The following is a 17,243-nucleotide window of genomic DNA, read 5'->3' on the forward strand; positions in this document are numbered from 1 at the left end:
AGAGATCTAGATAATGTGTAACCAAAAAATTCATATCAACTATCACCTCTAATTCTTCCCATCAACATACGCATTCATATACTTTTTACATTGTCCACTAATGAATATTTTCATTCAGTATCCACTAGTGAATAAATCCATCCACTAGAAACTTACTCATATTCTCCATTTTTTTCTATTTATCAACTTTCTAATTGATTCCCTCAGTGATCTGCTTTTACTTTGTTTTCGTTTTTCCTTCTATTTCTTTTCCTAGTGGTATTTTATTCCCATTTGCATTAATGACAATACACTCTCTCTGTGTATAATCTGCCATGTCTTTGTAATGCTGAATTTTCAAGGCCAGATCATGCAAGATTATTTCATCATAGGAAATACGACTGCAAATCAAAAATGCTGGCATCTCAACCAAAATTAAATATCCAGCCCCTAAATAAGCATCTCCTCTTGAATATTCTACTTCAGGATATACTACAAAAGCAAACTTGATATGCTGCCCGCCCCCTGCCATGAACTAACCTCCCTCTATCCTGTCTCTATTACTAGTACCACCATCTTAGGTATTTAAGAATATTAGAGAGATATTTGGGGAAACAGGTTGAGCTTTTGGATGGAATGAGAATGCATTATTATTTTCCCACTTAAAAATTCGCTATGAAACAGTGCCTGGAACTAATTATTATCAATAGATTCCAGTAATGAAAGATGCCTGACGTCTGTATTTTCCCTTCCCCGTGAGAAACTTCTTCACAAGAAGGATAAGGTATGTGTAAACAAAACAATATTTTTAAAAAGTCACATAAATAAGCCAAAAAGTTTAATTTTATTGAATAAAGTTCATTCAGGGCTTACATAGATATTAATATACTTTAGATTATAACAGTTGAGAGATCAATAGCTGATGGAAAGGAAGGAAGAAAGCAGTTTGTACTTTCAATGTAGAAAAAAAAAATCTAAATGCTACAGACGTCTTGTAAAATTCCCAAAACAAGGTCTAGCCAAGTTTATTGTTTAGTGGATTTTTTTTCTTTTTTCAAGAGATGAAAAGTGAGATTCAATGTGTATACTATTGGTTACAACTGATATAACAGCTTGAAAAATAATGAGACAGAAGCATAAATATAATACAAAAAGACTGTATTGTAGGAATATTTAACTATAGTAAGTGGAAAAGATACATTAAAACCAGGAGTGTGTTACACTAGTTCAGAACAGAACTCCTAAGGCAGACCAAAACTGATGCTAGTTAAGGAAAAGGGTCTGTTTTTAGGAAGCATGTCCATACAGATACCACCACAAAGAAATGCCAACAGTAACTACATGGTCCCCTCTTGTTACTCAGTGAGGTGTCAAAGGTGAAATGACTGGGTTAACAGCTTAAGCTTTCTCCAAGGATTTGTAGTATTCCATCAGCACGGTCCAGGCCTTGGGAGCCATGAAACCTTCAGGAGGTTTCTGGCCTTCTCGGGCAAGTTTGCGCATTCGTGTTCCTGAAATAAATTCAAAGTCTTCATGGCTGAAAGGGAGAGAAAAAAGAAAAATATTGCACATTTTAAAAAACTTAGTTATAGTGAAATTTTAAAAAAACATTCGTTCCTTCTGTTCATGGAAGACAAGCTTAATGAAAAAAATATCTGGATGAAATGTACTACTTATGAATATCAACCTGATTTTAAGTTTGTCATTGAGCAAAAAACACCACACTATCAAAACTTACCAAAAAAAACCCAACAAAAAAACAATAATGATCCCTCAGGTTGCCCTTTATAGACATACCCATTTCCCTCCCTCCTCCCCAACCCCTGGCAACTAATAATTTAGAAATTTTTTTAGAAAAACGTCTAATTTAGATGCACATATTGAAAACTTTTTAGGAAGTCTGAATCTAGAAAGCTAAATGCATTTTGGAACATTAAGAGAAAAACTGGAACTGAAAAAATAACAACAGCACGTAAGTAGCAATAATTAATATTATTCCATTGATAAGCTATTACACAAAGGTAGTGTTAGTTCTTTTCACCTTCACACCTACAAAAACACACAAAAGCCCTTAGATCATTAAGCACAGAGCACCTATGGCTATGACACATACTGTCTATTGGTAATTTCAACCTCTTCCCTCAAACAAGGGAACCGACTAGATAGCAGACCCAAGAACAGAGCAAGAGTTCTGGGTCACTCAAGTCACCAGATCACATCCCCTGTTTACTCCTAGTCAGCGACTGTATGTTCCATCCCCAGTTTGTTATTTGTGGAGTTAATCAGAGAATTGAGTGAAACCATAAACTGCAAATGCCCCTTGTTTCTAGAGATATGCCAGGTATGTTTTAACTAATAATCACACTTCTAGGAATCTACGTAAAGGAAATAATCAGAGATGCCAACAAACATTATGCATAAAGATAGCTGTCTGAAAACTGTTTTATGATAGTTAAAATGTTGTAAATAATCTAACAGTTGAAGGTCTAAGTAAATTGTGGTACAGTCCTGAGCAGAATTACATAGTCATTAAAGTATAGTTAAAGATTGGATAAAATGTTCACGATGTAATAATGGGAAGTGAAATAATCAGGACACAAAACTTTATATACAATACCAACGCAATTTTGTTAAAATAAGGGGGTGCGGGGAGGAGAAGATCATAAAGAAATACACCCAAACGTTAATAGTGGTTATTTCTATGAAGTGGTATCACAGGTGCTTTTAGTTTTGTCATGATGTTTTCTGCAGTCTTCTACAATGAAGATTTATATTATCAATATCAAAATAAAATTTTAAATAATATATTATTATCAATAAGAGCTCATTTTTAAAATCTCTATCCAAAAGTGATTTAAATAATTTTAAATAATGTGACCTTTAACTGATCTGAAACCTCAATCATTTAGAACACTGCCCTGATGAGAGCAGATAAAACAGGATGCTGACATAGCATTACACTCCCTATTCTGGACCAACAGGAGTTACAATGGCTATTAATTCACCCCTAAATGACAGACATCAGCAGTAAACAGTATATCTGAACAGTGCTGGGACATAACAGCATATTCAGTAAATAATGACCAGTGATCAAGTACTTTATTAGCTTTCTAACTAGGAACTCAGTAAATATTTGGTGAAATACAAAAGAATGAAAAGGTATATGTACAGAAAATTTTTATTCAATATAGAACCATTCAGAGTCTTATACAAGTCACTACTCTCCATCCTCTGGCCAAAAAAGGGTAAGAAGGGTTTCTGATTGCTGTGGTTCATCTGAGCTCCTTATATATTCCCTTTCCTCTAAATCTGGACTATTCACACTAGAGGTTTCTACATGCCCTTCATGACCTCTTCAATAGTCATCTTCCGATCTAGCTTCTCTCTTGACCTTGCTCACCTCCACTTTATTTGGGGGAACCTGGTTCACTTAGTCTATGAGCTCTTGGGTTGTCCACTTGGTAGGACTGAGCTCCAGACCAAGGAAGAATTATTGTGATTTCCTCATGATCCAGTGTGCCCCAGTTTCTGGCCTCTCCTGCTTTTCTAATTTGCACTGTCTGTGTGCTCAATGACCCGACTGCTCACTGGTCTTCTGAACGTTGGACTTGGTTATATTATCACCAGCCTCTACGTATCTTGCATCTGGCCTGTCCTTAGGCCTGCCCACTACTGTTAGTTCCTAAGATCAACTTGACTCTTGGTCCTGGATCTAGGTTTCCCTCTCATATTTGCTGCTGTCCCTAACTCTGGCCTTTCCAACTCCCCAGTGAGGTACCCAGACTTTAATGAATGTCCTACCCCACTTTGAAACACCTAAGAGTCTGAGAGTTTTATTCTGGAATGCTACACATACAGGATAAGAATATTAAAAAGTGGGCTTCCCTGGTGGCACAGTGGTTGGGAGTCCGCCTGCCGATGCAGGGGACGCGGGTTCGTGCCCCAGTCAGGGAAGATCCCACATGCCGCGGAGCGGCTGGGCCCGTGAGCCATGGCCGCTGAGCCTGCGTATCCGGAGCCTGTGCTCCGCAACGGGAGAGGCCACAACAGTGGGAGGCCCGCGTACAGCAAAAAAAAAAAAAAAAAAAGTGTAACTCATTTAATCAGCCACAGGAAAATCAACGTTAATGCTTTATAATCCCACCTCTTGCTATTAAGCAGAAGTCAGTACTTCTTTAACTCAGGCATGTGACACCCTCCCCTAGTCACCTATCCGCTCTTCTGTTCCCTGCACTATCAGAAAGACAGGAAGATATACATTCAACTCGATATTTCAACAGCTCTCATCTTCTTAGGTAAAACATCTTTTAAATGTCTGCTCACATTTTCAAAGATGACCGAAGAAAAGGAAAGTTTAACAGATATTGCTCCAAAGCAAGATGGATTCAAGTAGTTTAAATCTAGGGAGTATCTCCCACTTCTATCATGTGTTCAATGTGCAAGAAAAGTCAAATCTACTATAATAAACTGGTCCATGCAGATGTGTTGGTTACAATAGTTCAAATATGAAGTAAGCTATCATCTTTCTCTTACATAAATGACTACAAACTTAAGGGGAGAAAAAGAATTGACTGCATGTGAGATGGGCCTAGGAAGAAAGCAAGACTATAAGAGGAGATTTCCAAAAAATTCAGGAAAGCTTGATAAATTTTTAAATTTATCAACACTAAAATGAAAACCCAGTTTGAGAAAATGGATAAACTCTCCAAGAAAGAAGACTTGCCAAAAGGGAAAGCATTTGTCGAAAGAGTAAGAAGAAAACCAAGATGATTATATGCAGGTCATGGAAAAAGAAAAAGTTTTAATGTGAAGGCCACAGAGGGGCTAAGGAAGATGACCATGGGGGGGGGGGGCGGAAAAATCCACTGGATAAACGCATCAGAATTTAAATTTTCTTTAATCAAGGAGTTTCAGTGGATGATGAAGGAAAGAGATGGAGGGGTAAAGTGGCAGAGACACACAGTGGAGAAAAGATATATATATTTTTTTTTTTACAAGAAAAGGGAGGTCTTAGCATGTGTATAGGCAGAAGAAAATAGTGGCATAGAATGAGAAATGGGAGGAGGATGAAAGCCAGGAGAGGGTAACAGGAAAGAAATGAAAGATGGAGAAGTCTGGGATGAAGAAAACACAGAAAGGAGCTCTGACAAGGAGGGTGAAAAGTGAAGAAAAGAAGAAATAGTGATGACGTGGAGTTAGAAAAAGATGAGGGGATTAATGCAAGATGGTCTCAACCTTCTCAATAAAAATGTAAGGTTGTCTCCTGTGGGTAAACAGAAACTGTGTGGGAATGAACTGATAACAGGATCCATCAACACAGTTTGGTGACTATCTCTAGGCTAGAGAGGTTACTCCTCAGGGCAGGGCTCGGCAAAGCAGCATCTGGAGAGGAAGTCAAGGGTGTGGAGGGGTCCAGATCTCTCCAATTGCAACTAAAAAACCCTCATTCCAACCTGATGTAAAACTGGTTAGTTCAGCTGAGAACCATTTGACAAATATTGCTTGAATGTTTTAGTTCCTTAGGAGGGTCACTTATCAATTCCCTAAATAAGTGTCATTAAGGAAAATTGTGACCGTAGATCTTTCTGGCCATGTCAATTTAAAATTTTGAATTCAGAAAGGAAACCCTGTGTCCCATGCATAAAGCACCTGTTCCTGATGGGGCAAGGAAAAAGAAATGAGGGAGCAGCTTGTAGAATGACTCTGTCCTGACTTTGTGATTAAAAGGAAAAAGCCAGACCAATTAAAGTCCTTTCTTTCCTCACAATGCCAAACAGTCTGAAATCCAGAAGTCGCCTGCATTCCTTCTGAAATTGAATTTTAAAACCGAAGTCCCTGGGTACCTCTTTTCCTGATGCTATTTCACACTCTATCTGCCCCGCATGCCACAAGCATTTCTTCATCGCATGAAACGGGAGTTTCTGCTGCCACATGCTGGTGGTTCCACTCCACCCTGGCTACGGAAAACATTTATTTCCCTCTGCCTCAGACTTGTATTTCTATCCCTCACATGAGGATTTTATTTTTTTATCAGAAGTCAGGTGCAAGGACTTGACACTAGAGTCACTATCTGTAATCCAATCACAGTTTTCACAATTACATCTTTAAATGGATAGCATTTTACAGAAAAAAATAAATCAAGTAAAAACTGAGGCATTTGGGGAATGCTCTAAAATGAGCTCTGAACTTCTTTACCTGTGAGTAATCGGGAATCTGGCAGAAGCAGAAAAGGCTACTAAACCTTAGGCTTTCACTACAAAGCAATTCTAGCTAGTCCATCTAATTACACTCGTTAGCCCATCTCCATGGCACCTGAAAAAGGAAATGCAAGTCTGCTTTTTTTTTCTTCCCTTTTCAAAACCACTTGGTCACAGATTCTTACAATCCACAGCTGACAGAACACCTCCTCTTAAAACACACACACACACCAAAAAACAAAACAAAACAAAAACAACTGAAAGGGAAGGGGTTAGAACGCAAGGACAGAAAAAGCACACCCCTGTGGGTCCAGCATCTTGTCCCATGTGGGACACACAACTACATATGGCCAGCATCTTGACCAACTGCGAAGTACAACAGCTCTTGGACACTTGTTGAAGATTTTAATTCTTTACAAATATCTGCTGTCTCTCAGTTCACATATGTGGCCATCAGAGCCACCAGCACAAGCTGTCAGACAAGAAGCTGGGGTCAGCCCAGGGGCCTTCAATTTTATCTTTCAAAAGTTCATATTCAATTAGACCAGCTTTTTAAAAAATACTAATTAGATGATAAGCAATCAGAGACGCAAAGGGGAGCTTCTTCTCTGATAGAACTAAAAATAATGGTAGTAACGTATAAGTGAATCTAATTAACTATTTGGGGGCTAACTACCTTTCATTTAACTCGAAAGAAACTCATATATAATACAGTATACATAAAAAACTAAGAATTCTCTTCAAATACAAATCATCTGTTCAAAACCAGATAATTAGTTATTTATGGCTTTCTTTCCAGGAGCCAAAAAGCATGGCATCATGCATGACAAATTTAACCATTTTTGTTTCCAAACCAAAGACCAACTGAAATACATGAAAAATTTAATTGTCTCGAACTAATTTATCAAAATCCTTAATTCATCATGTTTTCCTCCCCTCAAAAATCTTATAAATAAAAGCTAGAGAACAGCTCCTATCAGACATTCAGTCAAACAAGAAGTTTCCAGGGAAGCCTACTCATCTTTCTTCCAATCCCCCTGTTGCAAGGTACCTAAACCTAAACCATCATTTCATTCATTCTCGCCTGCACTAATGCACACCTTCATGCTGACTTCCCTCCCATCTTTCTCTTTTCTATACTGCTAGGTCATTTCTATACTTTTATGTGCCGTGTAGTAGTTTCAAACTTGTTTTTGTTTTAATAAACACGGCAAGTATAGTTACTTTGTAATCCATGTCTGGTAATTCTAGGATGTGAAGTCTTTGCAGGTCTGCTTGTGCCAACTGTAGTTTCCCTTTTTTTTTTTTCCTTCCTTTGGTGCTATGTTTCCTTGTATACTTTATCATTTTTTACTTAAGCTGTTCATTACGCTTGTATAATTATTTGTGGGAATAAATTGAGGTCTAGGACACAGAAGTAATGCTCTAGCGACAGTCTACATTTGCTTCTGCTGAATATTTAGAAGCATGCCCAGTTAAGAACCACCAAAAACTAATTTCATGGCTTGAGGGCTTTTTGGTTGTTTATCTGTTTTGTTTTGATACAACCCGGGTAGTATGAGTTTGGCCCACGTGAACAGTTCTGAGCTTTGAAGCCTAAAGCTCAGGGCTGTGCTCAGTCTCCTGGGGTAGGGGAATGGGTGGGGTTCACTTCAGATTCTCTCTTAACTACCTAAGGTGGGAGGGAGCATCAGCTTAATGGGGGTGTCTCCTGTTGGGACTCCCCACCTCGGTCAAGACCATGGAAATCAACACTCCAATTTGCTAGGTCAACCAGGACACAAGCAGCTTCAACACTCAACTTACCTGAAGTTCTAACCTTCATTTACTGGCTTAGCCTCGCCGTCCTTATCATTTTATCAGCGCCACAATACTTTTATGAGAACGTTTTCCTTTATCCAGAATTTTTAGTTAATTTCTCAGGAGAATCAACCTGTATAATCCAACTTACCTAACTACCAAAAACCTGAACTTCCCAATATTTAATGTACATGGTAACAACACACTATCTTTTCAAAATCTATTCCAGTGTGTACCTTTCAAAGAACTGCCTTATCTAGTCCCCGTCTCACCCTCCTCCTTTCACTCTCTTTTCCAGCCCACCCTGGCCTTCTTCCCAAACCCTCTGAGTCTATCTCACCTCAGCACCTTTGCATGCACTTATCCCTCTGTCCAGAATGCTATTACCTCCTTCTTTACCAAGGGAATGCCTAACTCATCTTTTGGAGCTCAGCTCAAATGTCTCTTGCTCCAGGAACCCATCCCTGATAACCCAGACTCGGTCACACAAGTGCTAGCAGAGCTTCCCACAAGTCTTCTGCAAAGCACATGCCATCCTTAAGCGGTTTACTGTCTGTCTTCTCTAGAATGTAAGTCCTATGAAAGCAACAACAATATCTGCTTGTTTCCAACCACAGTGCCCACATTTAGCAATGACACATACATAGTAAAGACTCAACAAATAGTTAATAAATGAATAAAGCATAGCAAAGTTGGAAAGTTTTATACTAATATCAATGTAACATATTGACTTTAAAACAAGACACAGCATATATAAAATATATAATTTGACTTTCAAAAATATACATAGTATTATGTCCCTAATTATGATTAAAATGTATAGTAAGAAAAGACAATGCAATAGATTTTAAATTAGACCTTATCAGTTAATGGTTATGCAATAACCCCCTGCAATAAAATACGTGCAAAATCTACAAACACAGGAAAAGATTCATTGGCAAGTTCATGCAGTTACAGTCAGACTTCTACAAGTTTTTAAAAGAAACATCAAAATTAATAAAAACAAAGCACGTTATAAATGAATGGAAAAGACAGTTCCCCAGTACTCTAACAGAAATATTTATGTATGGCAAAGACTACATAGCAAGAAAGAAAAAGAAAAGAATTCACACAAGAAATATTTCAGGGGTCAATATGACAAGACCCGGATGTGAAGAGTGAGGTGGAAGGATAAAGGACTTCAAGATTCTACACAACAGGGAGAACAAGTAACTAAGGAAATTTAGGACTTGGAGATATATGAGGGGAAAGGTAAAGTTGCTTCTGGGCATTTTAAATAATAACAAGAAATCTAAGCAGAAAACACCCATTAGCGTGGTAGATAGAATTCTAAGATGGCCTTCATGACCTTCACCCCATGGTGTTACTACTATGATATGTCCTTATATGGCAAAAGGAATTTTGCAGATGCCATTAAAGTTGCTAATCAATTGATCTAAAATAGTGAAATTATCTGAGTGGGCCTAACCTAATCACTAAAGCTCTCTAAAAGCAAATATTCTCAGATGACAGCAGTAGTCAGAGATTTGAAGTCTGAGAGGGATTTGACCTGAGGGAGGTTCTACTGCTGAGATGAGGGGGCCCACAAGGAAGACTCTCAACGTGGCTTCTAGCTGCAGAGAACAATTCCCCCGCACTGTGATAGCCAGTAAGAAGATGGGGAGGTCAGTCCTAAACCCGTAAGGAACTGAATTCTGCCAACAAGGGTCATCTTGGAAGTTGATTCTTTTCAGAGCCTTCAGATAAGAGCCCAGCCTAGCCAGAGTCCAGCTTGGCCCACCCAGACTTCTGACCTAAGGAACTGTGAGGTAAGAAATGAGTCATGTTTTAAGCCACTAAATTTGTGTCACTTTGTTACACAGCAATAGAAAACTAACATAATTAGCAACTTGGAAACACTGAGGAATAGCTTTAAGAGTCACCACACAGAAACCACTAGAACAGATGAGCTTTCCTGTAGAAAGTAAATAAAAGAAGTTAAGAATACATGAGAAAAGTCTTGAAGGACGCCTCTAAGTAGAATGCTTTTAAAAAATGACACTAATAGGGCTTCCCTGGTGGCGCAGTGGTTGAGAGTCCGCCTGCCGATGCAGAGGATACGGGTTCGTGCCCCGGTCCGGGAAGATCCCACATGCCACAGGGCAGCTGGGCCCGTAAGCCATGGCTGCTGAGCCTGCGCGTCCGGAGCCTGTGCTCCGCAACGGGAGAGGCCACAACAGTGAGAGGCCCACACGACACACACACACAAAAAAGACACTAATAGTACATGATTTAAGGTATACTCTAGCATTAAAAAGTATGAAAGAAGTACTCTACTGATAACATGGAAATAACCAGACAGCAAACATTTATGTCCACCTGTCCCTTCACTGACCCATTTCCACCAGGCACTCTCACTCATGTGCACTCTCTTTTTGGTGAGTTGCTACTTCAATAATCTCAACCTAAATTTTGCATTTATCTATCCAAATACAAAGAAGATTTACTGCATAAAGAGAAAAAAATAGAAATAGCTGAATTATCTCTAAAAGTTTGTAATATCTGAAAGAATGGGCTTTAATCTTGTACTCCTAAAACTATATTTCCTTGAGTCATTATTACAGCTAATATGAACCTACTTAACTTCCTAAGTATAAACAGATGATTTTTATCATAATTCTTATCAATAATATCTTGCCTGTAATCTTGATGAAGTTTGTTTCTTTCTCCCTAAGCCTTGCCTTACACTGCTATTTAATCAAATCAAAAGCTACAAAATCATTAATTACATAAAATCTGGCATTGAATAACATCCATTAATCAAACATAAGACAACCTCATATGTGCATAATTAATAACTGTGTTTTCTCACTACATCAAAGACTATCGCCTTTCCACAAAATTTTAATCACTTTCCAACACACCCCATCAACTTAATTATATTTGAACATAAATATAAAAAAATTAGAAAACTAAGGCAGTTTTAAAGCTTCCCAAGTTACAATTTATAAAGATTTGGTAACTCAAAAAAAATTCCAAGAAAATGAGCCAGTTATGCAACTAATATAGAATTCATCACTGGAAAATCTTATGAGAACTGATGTAATTATTTAGCTTTTGAATGATTAAAAGAGAGACTTAAAGAAATATTACACAGATTTAACAAAACATGAAAGTTATCAAGGGTTTCCCAGCACATCATTCAGCTACATACAGATGGGTTCTAGGATCCTGTGTGTGATTAAATCAGCTGATCACGCAAAGAAACCACAGGAAGGAAACACAGCGGCACAAGAAGTGTAAAAGAAAAGCTCAACTCTATTTAGTTTTGCTTCCTTAACTCATCAAAATGGAAACTCACCTAAGTTTTAAGCATTTGGCCACTAGCAGAACAATTCTATTTCTCACCCCTCACTCTGTAAGTGATTAATTGTTACTTTCAGAACAAGGTTATGCTCAAACATCTTGTACACAAAGTATACAAATAAATTGCATGCTGGGTGAGAAGTGAAGGGTTGCCCTGCCCAGGATTCCATCTCTGACACTATATAGTCTACAGATTTGTAGGAAGGCAAGGCTACCCTCTGTGGGGCGGGGTGGGGGGGGGCTTTCAAAAGAACTGTCAACGGGTAATCCTCTCTCCAGACTAAGGAAATTAAAATCTCTGATGGTGGCCCTACATATTTTGAACCACAGAAGGACAGACCTATATTTGAAACTTTTTTATTTTCCTTAACATTTAATTTGTACTTTCAATCACCTTTTGCAGTAATATAGTTCAAGGTTTACTCTAATTGCTTTTTCTTTAAAGAAATTTTCTTTAAGCTTGTAAGGCATCTCTTTGGTCCATTTACAGCTCTCAGCACATCACTTTTATAGCTGCACTTTTTTTTAGACAGTGAAATTGTAGAATGTGTGTATGTATGTATGTAAGTATATATATATAGACATACATAAACACATTTATTTTTAGGGCAAAACAAAACACGCCACGATTTAGAGCTATTTCTAGGTATTGGCAAACCCTGATTTTGTACAAGGGTAAAAATATTCTGGTTTATTGCAAATTCTTCTCATGGTGTGGTTCTGAAGTATACTGTAACCCGGGCCACAACTTGGATCTTCAGAAAATAATAGTCTCGAGTGGCCACACCAAGGCTATTGGGAACAGTCAGGAGTTCTTTCATATTTCCCCAAACCAGCTATCCAATAAGCCTTTTCTGTTCATTGACTCATAAGGTTTTCCTGTATATTGCTACAGTCCATCACTCAGAGAAGACTGCTATCATCTAAAATTATGCATTTTCTCCAGAATTATTATCCTTAAACGAGAAGCCAACAAATCCCTCAAACTCCATTGTTAACAGTAGTATTTCTTTATCTAGATAACTTATCATTTAATTAAATGACACCAAATTTTATGTCCCTTTCAGAAACAAGAGAATGTGTTGATTTTTAAAAAGTTTCTTTTTCCTTCTTGTCTGCACCATTACAAAAAAGGCTACAACAAATGAGGACACAGGGTTAGGATCAGCGTTACTCCTGAATCGCAGTCAACTGCACAGTATCAAGGGAAAAAGGATGAGCACTCTCAGATTAGAAGTTATTAGATTCAGTCAGTTTTTAATTAGCACCTGCCAGTAGAGGTGAACTGATAAAACATAAATTAAAAATAGAGCCAACCCTCCATATCCATGGTTTCCACATCCAAGGATTCAAACAACCTCTGATTGAAAACATCTGGAGGTAAGGGGAGAATTCCAGAAAGTTCCAAAATATAAACCTGTAAAACCAAGAGTGGGTTTTTTGAAAGGGTAAACAAAATCAACAAACCTCTAGCCCGGCTCACCAAGAAGAAAAGAGAGAGGACCCAAATAAACAAAATAAGAAATGAATGAGGAGAAATAACAACTGATGCCACAAAAACACAAAAGGCCAAAAATAAAACTTGAATTTATCATGGGCAGGCAACTACTTACATAGCATTTACAACTATTTACACAGCATTTATATTGTATTAGATACTGTAAGTACTCTAGAGGTAATTTAAAGTAGAGAGGAGCATGTGTGTAGGTTACATACAAATACTATACACCATTTTATATAAGGGACTTGAGCAGCTGCAGATTTTGTTACCTGTGGGGGGTCCTGGAACCGATCCCCCCCCCGCCCCAGATACTGAGAGACAACTACTTACTGAACATGAATTGCAATTTATACTAAAAAAGCAGGGGTACTAAATAAGCAGATGTAATTTGTACTAAATAAGCATCAATCAACAAAGCATGAAGCACCTACTAATGTAAAAGTAACTAGGAGCTACGATTCCCGGAAATGACTACAGATTTTGAGCTAGAAGGGAATCAGCTCATCCACTGCCATCACTGTAGAGAGGAAGAAACACGGCCAGAGGTGACACAGGAATCTCAAGTCACGCAGGAAGCACAGGGCTAGCACTCATACCTTCTGATTCTAGAGCCTCACACTGCCACTCTAAATTTACAGAGTGTACTACCTGCAGGCCTATCTCATTTACTGCACTTCACTTTGTAGCGCTTTTCACATATTGAAGGTTTGTGGCAACCCTGCATCAAGCAAGTCTGTTAGCATCATTTTTCCAACAGCCTTTGCTCACTTCGTGTCTCTGTGTCACAGTTTGGTAATTCTCACAATATTTCGAACTTTTTCATTATTATTATATTTGGTGATCTATAATCTTGGACGTTACTACTGCAATGGTTTTGGAGCGCCGTGAACCACGCCTGTATAAGATGGTGAACTTGATCGATAAATGTGTGTGTTCTGACTGCTCCACCAACTGGCGGTTCCCCAGTCTCTCGCCCTCTCCTTGGGCCTCCCTATTCTATTCCCTGAGACACAACAATATTGAAACTAGGTCAGTGAACAACCCTACAATGGCCTCTAAGTTTTCAAGTCAAAGGAAGAATTGCACGTGTCTCACTTTAAATCAAAAGCTAGAAATGATTAAGCTTATTAGTGAGGAAGGCATGTTGAAAAGCAAGACAGGCTGAAAGCTAGGCTTCTTGTGCCCAACAGCCAAGCTGTGAGTGCAAAGGAGAAGTTCTTGAAGGAAATTAAAAGTGCTGCTCCAGTGAACGCATGAATGACAGGAAAGCAAAACAAGCCTTACTGCTGATATGGAGAAAGTTTTACTGGTCTGCACAGATGATCAAACCAGCTACGACATTCCTTTAAGCCAAAGCCTAACCCAGAGCAAGGCCCTAACTCTCTTCAATTCCATGAAGGCTGAGAGAGGTGAGGAAGTTTAAGAAGAAAAGTCTGAAGCCAGGAGAGGTTGGTTCATGAGATTTAAGGGAAAGCCACCTCCACAGCATACAAGTGCAAGGTGAAGCAGCAAGTGCTGGGGTAGAAGCTGCAGTAAATTATCCAGAAGAACCAGTTCAGATCATTAATGAAGGTGGCTACACTAAACAACAGATTTTCCATGTAGATGAACAGCCTTCTCTTGGAAGATGATGCCACCTAGGACTTTCACAGCTAAAGAGAAGTCAATGCCTGGCTTCAAAGCTTCAAAGGACAGGCTCTCTTGTCCTTTGGCCTCTCTAATGCAGCTGGTGACTTTAAGTTGAAGCCAATGTTCATTTACCATTCCAAAAATCCTACTGTCTTCAAGAATGATGCTAAATCTACTCTGCCTGTGCTCTATAAATGGAACAACAAAGCCTGGATGACAGCACATCTGTTTACAACATGGTTTACTGAATATTTTAAGCCCACTGTTGAGACATACTGCTCAGAAAAAAAGATTCTTTTCAAAATATGACGACTCACTGACAATGCACCTGGTCACCGAAGAGCTCTGATTAAGATGTACAACGAGAGTAATGCTATTTTCATGCCTGCTACCACAACATCCATTCTGTAGCCTGTGGATAAAGGACTAATTTCCACTTTCAAGTCTTCTTATTTAAGAAATACATTTCATAAGGCTATAGCTGCCATAGATAGTGATTCCTCTGATGGACATGGGCAAAGTCAACTGAAATCCTTCTAAAAAGGATTCGTCAGTCTAGATGCCATTAAGAACATTTGTGACTCCTGGGAAGAGGTCAAAATACCAACATTCACAGGAGTTTGGAAGAAGCTGATTCCAACACACATGGATGACTGGAGGGGTTCAAGGCTTCAGTGGAGGAAAAAACTGTAGATATGGTGGAAATAGCAAGAGAACTAGAATCAGAAGTGGAGCCTGAAGATGTGACTGAATTGCTGCAATCTCACAATAAAACTTAAACAGATGAAGAGTTGCTTCTAACGGATGAGCAAAGAAAGTGGTCTCCGGAGGTGGAATCTACTCCCAGTAAGATGCTGTACAGATTTTTAAATGACAACAAAGAATTTAGAATATTACATAAACTTTAGTTGATAAAAAGCAGCGGCAGGGTCTGCGAGGACTGACTCCAATTTTGAAAGAAGCTCTCCTGTGGTCAAATGCTATTAAGCAGCGTTGTGCGCTATCGAGAGACCATTTGTGGAAGGAAGCAAGTTCACTGCCGTTCTGCTTTAAGAAATCACCACAGCCCCCCCCACTTCAGCAGCCACCATGCGATCAGTCAGCAGCCCTCAACACCTAGGCAAGACTCTCCACCAGCAAAAACATTACAACGCACTGAAGGCTCAGATAATAAAGTTTATTTTTTAGCAATAAATTATTTTTTAATTGAGGTATGTAGATTGTATTTTAGAAATACGGCTATTGCGCACTTAACATACTACAGTATAGTGTAAACACAACTTGTATATGTACTAGGAAATCAATATATTTGTCTGACTTGCTTGCCTGAGATACTTGCTTCAATTACAGTGGTCTGAAACCGAACCCACAGTATCTCTGAGGTATGTCCGTACCGATATTATCTATAGATAGCAATAAAAGTGTGTCAGTCAAAGGAAGATAGATGCATGCTCAATACTACCAATAATCTGTATTAAAAGGTTGTTATTTTTTTGCTCCTTCTAAGATCTTTGAAGAAAGAAGTTGCACTCTCAGTGGTCAAGAGCACAGGCTCTGGAGCCATACTGCTTGAGTTCAAGTGCTGAGCTGCCATTTACTGGCTCTGTGACCTTATGCAAGTTATTTGAACTTTGTAGCCCTCAGCTTACTACCAACCTACAAAAGGGGGATAATAATTGCACCTACTGCACAGGATTATTATGGGGTATTAATTACAGGTATTAATACCTGTAAAGCAATTATGACAGTGCCTGTTCACCCAACGATTATACAAACATTAGTTAAACTCACTCTCATTACATAGATCCCCTGGGCTTACCAGCAAAATCATCACTAGGCCTTGGTACTAAGTCCTAAGCACTTCTATATGCTCAGTAATATGGCAGACAGAAATGTCATTACAGCCCTTAAACACTTCACAACAAAATTCCTGAGATCATGAACCATGAAACCAGATTCAATTTTTATTTCTACTTCTAACTTCTGGAATATTGAGAAATTCATTTCCCTGGTTTGCCTTTCTCTGAAATGGGTACAACAAAGCTTGTCACTGATAAGTTATAGTAAAGATGAGACAATGCGTTAAAGCCCTCGGAGCAGCTTAGAGCACAAAGTGTTTCACAGATTCGTGCAGAGACTGTAAAGCTTACTGCTCAGAGTCATAGTAGTCCATCCGCTTCTTTTTCTTGTTATAAGCCGCGACTCGAAAGGGAACTATTTCCAAGGTGATTAGGCCAGGAGCCATGGTCAGCACTTTGGCGCCATGAGTTGGCTCATAGAGACCCTTCCCTGTTTCTGGATGAGGCATGCCAGCAGGGTCTCGTCCAACGATGTAAAAGTTGGCTCCTGCAACCATCCGTGCTCTGCAATGCCACTGGACCTAGAACAAAAATTTTCCTATTAGATAACCATGATTTTATGACGAGCACTTAGGAGTAATAAGTGGATAATAAATGCATATACTTCTTATACAGTCAGTATCAGTAGGAAATCTCAACAGAGTAAAATGTTCACTTTGGGAAGCGAGAAACAAAACTGGCAACCCCTCGCCTTCCAAAAAATCTAAAAGTATATGTGGTATGGATGTTTATGTATACGTATTTATATATTTGTTTTACTGGTAAGAGATATGTGAATGTACATCTGTGTCTATGTGTAGGATTTCACACAACTACTAGATTCATTTATATATAGTTCAAAATCTAATATGTTGGTTAGAAATCAGGCTAGTGGTTGATCCTCTGAGACAGGCAACTGAAAGGGGCTTCTGGGGTAACGATAATGTTCTTTTT

General features: G+C 38.7%; 1 protein-coding gene across 5 annotated transcripts in view; it reads right to left on the reverse strand.

Moving 5' to 3' along the window:
* Window positions 1-804: 804 nt before the first annotated feature.
* PAPSS1 (3'-phosphoadenosine 5'-phosphosulfate synthase 1) overlaps window positions 805-17,243 on the reverse strand; it is a 108,757-nt gene continuing 92,318 nt past the window's right edge. For all 5 annotated transcript variants that reach the window (XM_060148561.1, XM_060148565.1, XM_060148564.1 and 2 more), the window contains 2 exons: window positions 16,602-16,831; window positions 805-1,516 (listed from right to left, as the gene is read on the reverse strand). In XM_060148561.1, coding sequence (XP_060004544.1) covers window positions 1,378-1,516; window positions 16,602-16,831 — 369 coding nt within the window. In that variant the 3' untranslated portion in view covers window positions 805-1,377. The remainder of the gene's footprint in view (window positions 1,517-16,601; window positions 16,832-17,243) is intronic.

The sequence above is a fragment of the Lagenorhynchus albirostris genome, chromosome 4 (assembly GCF_949774975.1).
Source record: "Lagenorhynchus albirostris chromosome 4, mLagAlb1.1, whole genome shotgun sequence".
Lineage (NCBI taxonomy): Eukaryota > Metazoa > Chordata > Mammalia > Artiodactyla > Delphinidae > Lagenorhynchus > Lagenorhynchus albirostris.